Consider the following 10365-nt stretch of genomic DNA (forward strand, 5'->3'; position numbering starts at 1 on the left):
CTGGGCATTTTCATTAGAAATTTAAAAACAGGGCCACACCTCGTCAACATCAGGTCCTAATTAAATTCTAAAATAGAAATAGAAAAAGAAGCTCAAAAAGTTTACACATTTATTTATACACATAAGTTACAGAGGTGTATAGTAACGAAGTAGATGTACTTAAGTACAGTACTTAAGTAGTTTTTTTGAGGATTTGTACTTTACTTGAGTTTTTTTTTTAATCAAGACTTTTACTTTTACTTCACTACATTTAAAAGTTAAAAAATATACTTTTACTTAGTTACTTTGACATTTGCCACCTCGTTACTCGTTACAAATTAAAATAATCAAAAAGATATCTGGAATGCGCGGGTCCGAGAGGACGAGTAGAACCACGTACGGTACTCTCGCAAAGATTAAGGTGAAGGGCGGGATCTATGGGCGGGCGGGATGTGCGTTGCGGCAGAGATCTTCTTCAGCATATGTAAACATGGCAGCTGCAGAGAATGTCGACACGCAGGGGGAGATAGAAGATGGTTCAGCTTCGGCAGAAGACGACGGTCACCCGTGGTCATACCTGGCAATAATGTTCAGCTACCTCGGGATGGGGGAAAATACCAAAACCTACCGAATGAAATGTATGTTGTGCCTTCCAAAGTGCCACGAGATAAAGGCGTTTAACAACTCTCCATCCAACCTTAAGAAACACATTGAGGTAAGTGAATTAGCGTTAAGTAAGTTAATCGCTGCCAATGTCACGCCTTGTGGCAGGAGGAGTATAAATATCAGTGCTGGGCATGGATCTATTCTTTATTAACGAGTGTCATTACGTGCTAGTAAGAAGCAAGTTGCTAACGCTATGTGCTAATAACATAAGCAACTTGCCCGTAGATAATATACTGCGGAAAATTGTTCTGCAGTAGTGTCAATAAGACAAGGTTAGCATTTTAACGTAATCAAACGAGGCAGTTTTCCTCCTGCACGATACATTTTTAATATCAAGTGCTTTACCTTTTAATGAAAAATACACAAACAAATCATACAAGATCAGTAACTTGAAGCTAATCATTAGGTTACTGTTTGCCCATAGGAGCTGTTATAATAGCATGCTGTTCAATAAAATAGTTCTATTTTTTGTTTTTTAAATTGTATTTGTTGTACAGCAATTAGATGTCCAAGCTCAGTGTGCTGTATAATGTTTTAGCTTTAAACAATTTTGTATTTCTGAAAGATAAAATATAGCCAGTTGACAGTTGACCAACATTTTTTTTTAATCAATATTGGACATGCCCACAAATGGGACACCAATGGGTGAAAGTGGTTAGAACAATCCAGACCTGTCATTGTGGAAACTGTTGCATGATGTCTTGAGTATCATTTAAAATAATATTGTTATTTCTTTTACTTTTGTGTTTTTCTAGAGAGCACATCCACACCATCTAAAAAAGTATGAGCAGCTGACTTCACAGAAAAGAAAGAGGGCTTCGGAAGCTGGGACCTCCACCACCAAACAGACCACCTTGCTGGATTCCCGATCCATCTCTCAGAGTGCAGTTGACAGGGCCATCGTTCAGTATGTTGTCAACGGGCTCCAGCCATTGTCAACTGTTGAAAATGAAGCCTTCAGAGAGCTTCTGACAGATCTCCTTCCTACTGCTAAAATCATCACACGGGTCACCCTGAGATCAAGGATTGAAGATTTAGCAAAGGCAATGAGAAAAGTGTTAACTGAGGAGATGAGTAAAGTGGATCACATTGCCACCACTACAGACTGCTGGTCAGTTAGGAGAAGGAGCTTCCTTGGTGTGACTGCCCATTGGGTGAACCCTACAGACCTAACTAGACGATCAGCAGCCCTAGCTTGCAGACAGCTAAGAGGTTCCCACACCTTTGATGTTTTGGCCACCGCACTTAATGAGATCCATTCTGAATATGGCATCACAAACAAAGTTGTGAGGACAACAACCGATAATGGCTCCAACTTCCTGAAGGCTTTTCAAGTTTTTAGTGTGGACAAAAACAATAATGAAGCAGAAGAGGAAGAGAAAGAGGATGAGGAAGGGAATGAGATGGAGGAGGGAGTGGAATTTGTTGACGTGTCTTCGGTCCTAGATGAGAATGATGGCTTTCAGTTTGAGCTTCCAAAACATCAAAGATGTGCTTGTCATCTACTCAACTTAGTGTCTACAGTTGATGCTGAAAAAGCAACAGCCAACGATGGATACAAAAAACTGCAACGCTCAACATTCAGCAAGTGTTATGGGCTGTGGAATAAGTGTGGAAGATCCTGCCAAGCAGCTGAAGCTGTGGAAGATGCCTGCTCCCTCCAGCTGCTAAGACCAAACGCTACAAGGTGGAACTCCATGTTTATGGCTGTGGAAAGGCTCCTCAAGATTCTGAGAGAGAAGGGAGAGCCAGCTTTGAGAGAGATCTGTGCAGAATTGAAGGTTCCAATGTAGGTTTGAATTATGTATTTATTTTTTCATTTTTGGGTACAATATTCATGCACAATTGTAAAACAGTGGTTTGTTTTCTTCCCAACAGGTTCCATCCAGTTGAGCTCACTTTCCTCAAAGAGTACTACACCACCATGAGCCCTGTCGCCCAGTCCATCAACATCCTCCAAGGAGAAATGGAAGTCCAGATGGGATGGCTTCTTCCGACTATTTCCCTGTTGAGCAGCAAATTGGAAAAAATAAAGATCGCGCTGAAGCACTGCAAGCCGTTGGTTGAAGCCATTCAAGCTGGCATCCAGAACCGTTTTGGTGAAATGTTAAGAGACCCTGAATTGGTTGCTGCCGCGATTCTCATCCCAAAATTCAAAACGGCCTGGATCAAAGATGATGATACACTGAAAATCGGTAAGACAACATGGAGAAAATATTCAGTAAATTACAAATTTAATGTACGCTTACTACATTTATGTTATTTCATACATCAGTCTAATTTTGAATAGAAGTTGAGTCAATATCTAAGATGTCTAATTGTCAGAGTCAAGACTTTATATGTGTGTTTCTCTCCTTGTCTACTCCCTAAATTTGTGAAAGTAGGCAATCTGCAAGCTCACTCTGCCTTGGTTGTAGATCTGTTATTTTTACAATTTACAAATACTTTTTTTCTATTTTATTTCTTTTTTTGTGTGCTAATTTTGGCCCTTTGTTTCTGATAGTGTTGTTAGTCAATGTAATATTATTTATTACTTCAGAATTACGGAAAATGTCATAAATGTAAATAAATGTGTCCAATAAAAATGTGACTGTACTAATGCTAGTGTCCCTGTGTTTCAGGGTTGGACTACATCAGGGAGCAGTTGGAGGATCCTTCAGCAGATGCTGGGTCTGGCTCATCTGATGAGGGAGACTTCTTCCACATCCTGAAAAGTTCCCACAAAACACCACGCGCCACCAAACAGCTTGATTCGTACCTGGCCTACACAACAGATGACATCAAGATTCTCAAGACATTTCCTGTGGTTCTCAAGTTATCTGTCAAACTCAACACACCTCTGCCTGCTTCTGCAGCTTGCGAAAGGCTGTTCAGCATAGCAGGTCTCATCTTCAGCCCAAAAAGAGCACGGTTAGCTGCAAACACTTTTGAAAATCAGCTTCTGCTGAGGATGAACCGCAAGTTCAACTTCTCCACTTGAACCAGAAAGTTTGTGTGTGTGGTAGTGTGCCTCAGTTCATGAGGATTCCCCAAACATAGTTAAAAAGTTATCCTTGTGTTAAATTTGGCAAGATATTGTTTATTTTTTTGAGTTACATTCTGTACCACATTTCATTCAACTGAAAAAGTGAAATAAAAAAACAAGGGGAGAATAATTACTGGTTGTTTGTGCTTTTCATGCGTTCTATAAAATACTTGTACTTTTACTTTTGATACTTAAGTACATTTACTGTGAGCTACTTTAAGACTTTTACTCAAGTAATTTTCTTATAGGTGACTTTGACTTTTACCAAAGTCCTTTTCAGTCATGGTATTTATACTTTTACTTAGTTATTTTTTTCAAGTACTTTATACACCTCTGATAAGTTAAAATGATACATATTTTAAAATTATATATATATATATATATAATACAAATATATAAAATACAAATAGAAAATAAGTTAATAAGCTTATTAGGCCAATAAGTAAATTAATAAAAAAAACTCAAAACAAAGCAATCTGTTTATATATGAATAAAAAGTTAAATATAAAATAAAAAAAACAAAATAAAAATATTGAAACCAGAAAATATAAAAGGAAGAAAAAAAAATACAAGTAGAAAAAGGTCTATATCTTATAAAACTCAAAACAAAAAAACAGTAAAACATAGGTATATATAACCCTTTGGTGCATTAATTATTACAAAACAGTACCACATTATTTTTAAATAAAGTATTTTACTTCTACAGACATGCACACTGATGTTTTTTAAATCTTATTTTAACTTAGTGTATTGATTTTTCTATTTGATCTATGAAAATATTCATAAAATACCTTGTCAGCTAAAGAGAATTAAAGCGCTAAAATAGAAAGAAGGAAAAAAAACTAGACATAGCAAAACAAGGGAAAACAATTTGTCCAAAAATCTAATAAAGAAAACTAAAGCAAAAGCACAAATAAAATAATACACAAAATCTATCTATCTATCTATCTATGTATCTATCTATCTATCTATCTATCTATCTATGTATCTATGTATCTATCTATCTATCTATCTATCTATCTATCTATCTATCTATCTATCTATGTATCTATGTATCTATCTATCTATCTATCTATCTATCTATCTATCTATCTATCTATGTATCTATCTATCTATCTATCTATCTATCTATCTATGTATCTATGTATCTATCTATCTATCTATCTATCTATCTATCTATCTATCTATCTATGTATCTATCTATCTATCTATCTATCTATCTATCTATCTATCTATGTATCTATGTATCTATGTATCTATGTATCTATCTATCTATCTATCTATCTATCTATCTATCTATGTATCTATCTATCTATCTATCTATCTATCTATCTATCTATGTATCTATGTATCTATCTATCTATCTATCTATCTATCTATCTATGTATCTATCTATCTATCTATCTATCTATGTATCTATGTATCTATCTATCTATCTATCTATCTATCTATCTATCTATCTATCTATCTATGTATCTATCTATCTATCTATCTATCTATCTATCTATGTATCTATCTATCTATCTATCTATCTATCTATGTATCTATGTATCTATGTATCTATGTATCTATCTATCTATCTATCTATCTATCTATGTATCTATCTATCTATCTATCTATCTATCTATCTATCTATCTATCTATCTATCTATGTATCTATGTATCTATCTATCTATCTATCTATCTATCTATCTATCTATCTATGTATCTATCTATTTATCTATCTATCTATCTATCTATCTATGTATCTATCTATCTATCTATCTATCTATCTATCTATCTATCTATCTATCTATCTATGTATCTATCTATCTATCTATCTATCTATCTATCTATGTATCTATGTATCTATCTATCTATCTATCTATCTATCTATCTATCTATCTATGTATCTATCTATCTATCTATCTATCTATCTATCTATATATCTATATATCTATCTATGTATCTATCTATCTATCTATCTATCTATCTATCTATCTATCTATCTATCTATCTATCTATCTATCTATCTAAAGTTATCTTTATATGATCTATCTTTCTATATAAAAGTATATAAAACTGTAATTCTGTCTTTATACATATGTTTCTCACACACACACACATATATATATATATATATGTATATATATATATATATATGTATATATATATATATATATATATATTCTTTGTTTTTTGTCGGTTGTTGCTATGGTTCTTCTTCTTTGTATTTTGTCGGTTGTTGCTATGGTTCTTCTTCTTTGTTTTTTGTCGGTTGTTGCTAAGGTTCTTCTTCTTTGTTTTTTGCCGGTTGTTGCTATGGTTCTTCTTCTTTGTATTTTGCCGGTTGTTGCTATGGTTCTTCTTCTTTGTATTTTGTCGGTTGTTGCTATGGTTCTTCTTCTTTGTTCTTTTGTCGGTTGTTGCTATGGTTCTTCTTCTTTGTTTTTTGCCGGTTGTTGCTATGGTTCTTCTTCTTTGTATTTTGCCGGTTGTTGCTATGGTTCTTCTTCTTTGTTTTTTTGTCGGTTGTTGCTATGGTTCTTCTTCTTTGTATTTTGCCGGTTGTTGCTATGGTTCTTCTTCTTTGTATTTTGCCGGTTGTTGCTATGGTTCTTCTTCTTTGTATTTTGCCGGTTGTTGCTATGGTTCTTCTTCTTTGTTTTTTGCCGGTTGTTGCTATGGTTCTTCTTCTTTGTATTTTGCCGGTTGTTGCTATGGTTCTTCTTCTTTGTTTTTTGCCGGTTGTTGCTATGGTTCTTCTTCTTTGTATTTTGCCGGTTGTTGCTATGGTTCTTCTTCTTTGTTTTTTGCCGGTTGTTGCTATGGTTCTTCTTCTTTGTTTTTTGTCGGTTGTTGCTATGGTTCTTCTTCTTTGTATTTTGTCGGTTGTTGCTATGGTTCTTCTTCTTTGTTTTTTGTCGGTTGTTGCTATGGTTCTTCTTCTTTGTTTTTTGCCGGTTGTTGCTATGGTTCTTCTTCTTTGTATTTTGCCGGTTGTTGCTATGGTTCTTCTTCTTTGTATTTTGCCGGTTGTTGCTATGGTTCTTCTTCTTTGTTTTTTGTCAGTTGTTGCTATGGTTCTTCTTCTTTGTATTTTGCCGGTTGTTGCTATGGTTCTTCTTCTTTGTTTTTTGCCGGTTGTTGCTATGGTTCTTCTTCTTTGTTTTTTGCCGGTTGTTGCTATGGTTCTTCTTCTACGTTTCGATATTTGTCCGCTTCGGAGGACTAGATTGTAGATGAGCTGCGGAACAGCACCTTTATGTGTGTGTTGTTCTGTGATTACATTTTCGGAGCACACCACACACAATACGATCAAAACTTACCTTTTTTTTTATCTTCACGTGTGAGGTCTCAACCAGATAAAAAATCTCATAAGATTAAGACAATTGTTAAGTGTGTACCAGGTCTTAGACAATTAGTCAGCCATGCAAAATGACAGCGTTTTCCACATTTAACACCTTTTTAATAAAAGCTTGTGCAACATGTTGGTTAAATACAGTTCATTACAGTAAATTTTATCTCATGTAAAGATGAAAACACCTGCACATACTAAAAAACGAAAAACAGAGATCCATCCATCCATTTTCTTGCTGCTTATCCGGGGTCGGTTTGCAGGGGCATTTGGCTAAGCAGAGAAGCCCTTCCCCGGCCACATTTGCCAGCTCATCCGGGTGGATCCCAAGGCGTTCTCAAGCCAACCGAGAGATGTAATCTCTCCACCATATCTTGGGTCTTTCCCGGGGTCTCTTCCCTTTGGGACATGCCCGGAATACCTCACCAAAGAGAGGTCCAGGAGGCATCCTGACCAGATGCCCAAACCACATGACCTTACTTCTCACCCTGTCTCTAAGGGAGAGGACCTCATTGCTGGAATAGGGTGGAGTGTTCTCTTCTAGTCGGGAATGATAAATGAAAAAAAAGGAAATGATTAGAGGAAATCTTCTCTAAAATTCCTTAGTTTTCACAATGTAAGGCTATAATAAGTTTAAATATCCTTTTTTCAAATTATGTACCAGATCTCCTACAAACCACACAACAGCAGTTTTCAGTAAGATGAAGTTGGTGATTTTTTTCAGTTTTTCACATGAATAATTTATTCATAGAGTAGTATTTAAAAGCAGACCAAACAAAAGGTTTTACTTGTGTTAAAAGTCTTTTCTCATGTAACGTATGAGAGTGGAACGCTGATCATTGTACAATCAGTGATACATTTTGGGCATTTATCATCAAGAACCATGTCCGTCACGATGCAGTGGAGTCTAGGACCCAAAAGCCCAAAGGTTTTAATTTAAGAGCCAAGAAACTCAGGAACAACACGACAGAGAAATACCACAAGGATCTGACAAAGCAAACTGAAAACCAAAGGGGTATAAATACACTGAGGGAATAATAAGAAAGAGGTGAAGCGAATGAGAAAATCAAACCAGGTGAGCTAATGAACAGGAAGCAAAACAGAACACAATACACAAGAGGAATTAAGCTACAAAATAAGACAGGAAACCAAAACTAAACATGACAAGACTAAAAACCTTAAATCAAAACCCTAAGATCATGACAATGTCATAATCTCGTATGAGCTTCAGGCTAAAAAGAATAGAAGTGGTAGATCCAGAAACAACAAAACACCATAGGTACAGTATAGTAATGTTGTTTAGCTGATATGTTGTTGTTATACATTTTCTATTTCTATTCTGTTATAACTTTTATTCTTTACTTTTCAATGTCAGGGCAGCATAAGGTCTCAAGTCATATTGAGGCTACAGCCCGATAGACACAATATCAGAAAGCAGTTTTTAACATTGCAGCTATACAACTAATGTATCCCACAAAAGTCGTTCCACCTTTGACATTTCAGCAACAATTTCATTATTTATTTATTTAATTAATTGTGAATGAAGTGCCTCTTCATGCGCTAAAACCAGGAGTGTTTTTTTTTATCACCCATAAATCAGAATAAAGGTCGACCTTATGTGGTGATGTTATTTGAATGAATAATATGTGCTTCTTAGAAAGATGCAAATTGTTTTAAATTAGCAACTAATCCCTCAGGTTTTTTTAGGACTCAGGTTCACAGATTTACAAGAGGCAATGACCCAAATCACAAGCAAAGAAGGTGATAACTTTCCTTTTTTTCTATTAGTAGGAACTTCACTTCTGTACCGTTATCCACATTTTATTGAGTGAAAGTGACAAACAGAAACAGAAATGTTTGCAATCAAACTCTAACCAAAAATATGTATATATTATCCAAATAAACCAAAAACTGTTAGAGATGTGTTTAAAACAACTGTAATTTAAATTTTTCAGTCTAACCTGTTCTAAGAAGGAGGGAGACCATATTAACACAGAAAAAACATCCTTATGACCATCTTTAACATGATTGAAGTAAAGTTTACTTTGTGTGGTCCTTTGCATTTGAATAGTACATTTGGAGATGTTTGAATAAAAAGACTCTAAATGTTAAACAAAAAGCTTGTGAGCAGGTAGATGACATCATGGATTAACTAAGCATGAACAAAAGAACTACTACACACTCAACGTGTACCCTGCTGTGATCGGGGCGACAGCCAGACCCGATCACCTGGATGGAGCGATGGCGGTCGGCTTGGATCTTCTGGTGCCGGATGGCCCTGTTGAGTTGGACATGCGTGTCCTGCCCCACCCGTTCCACTCAGCGAAACCAGGCATCCACGGCCGGTACTCCCCCCTGGTCAGGAATCCAGGGAATCAGTGGAGGTTGATGCCCCAGAACACACTGAAATGGCGTCAGGCCCGTCGAGGCGTACCTGAGGGAATTCTGGGCGTATTCAGCCCGTGGCAGGAATCGCGACCAGTCGTGTTGGCTCCTGGAGCAATGTGCCCTCAGCATCCGTACCAGCTCCTGATTATGTTGAAAGTTGTGTGATTCTATGAAACCATGAGTTCAACAGATTCTGTTGTTTGGGTGCTGCAGAAATTATCATCCCTGAAGGAGCAGGAAGCAGTAATGAAGATGGAACCAAAGGTGAGCTGAAACTAAATGAAATGACACCACATCCACAAGATTAAAGTTAAAAGTTGCTATGGTAACACAAAACATTTTACTGTTATTAATGCATCTGCAAATTTTTATATGTATTTATATTTTTGAAATTGTTATATTTAATCCTAAAAAGTTCATTTATGACTGTATATATATATATATATATATATATATATATATATATATATATATATATATATATATATATTTGCTTTGCAGTCCTGAAATCAAAGCAAACTGTGGTGAAGCTTCAGATCCAGACCACAGTGAACATGGAGGATCCAGTAGCTAGTGACATCCTGGTGCAGCGGGTATAGTTGGAGGGGTCTTTTCTTACACTATGTTTCAGGGGCTCCAATTCTGTGTAATTTTTCATAATAGGGAGGATGTAGCTCTGGATTAAGGAGTGGAGGTAGAGGGAGTGTAGCTCTGGATTAAGGAGTGGAGGTAGAGGGAGTGTAGCTCTGGATTAAGGAGTGGAGGTAGAGGGAGTGTAGCTCTGGATTAAGGAGCGGAGGTAGAGGGAGTGTAGCTCTGGATTAAGGAGTGGAGGTAGAGGGAGTGTAGCTCTGGATTAAGGAGTGGAGGTAGAGGGAGTGTAGCTCTGGATTAGGGAGTGGAGGTAGAGGGAGTGTAGCTCTGGATTAAGGAGTGGAGGTAGAGGGAGTGTAGCTCTGGATTAAGGAGT

At 36.4% G+C, this 10365-nt stretch overlaps 1 protein-coding gene across 1 annotated transcript; it reads left to right on the forward strand.

Moving 5' to 3' along the window:
- The first annotated feature begins 454 nt into the window (after positions 1-454).
- LOC121646439 lies at positions 455-4002 on the forward strand. Its single transcript, XM_041995400.1, has 4 exons — positions 455-694; positions 1401-2434; positions 2524-2840; positions 3267-4002. The coding sequence occupies exons 1-4, from the start codon at positions 470-472 to the stop codon at positions 3623-3625; spliced, it is 1935 nt and encodes a 644-aa protein (XP_041851334.1). The 5' UTR covers positions 455-469; the 3' UTR covers positions 3626-4002.
- The last annotated feature ends 6363 nt before the right edge of the window (positions 4003-10365 follow it).

The sequence above is a fragment of the Melanotaenia boesemani genome, chromosome 9 (assembly GCF_017639745.1).
Source record: "Melanotaenia boesemani isolate fMelBoe1 chromosome 9, fMelBoe1.pri, whole genome shotgun sequence".
NCBI classification, from domain to species: domain Eukaryota; kingdom Metazoa; phylum Chordata; class Actinopteri; order Atheriniformes; family Melanotaeniidae; genus Melanotaenia; species Melanotaenia boesemani.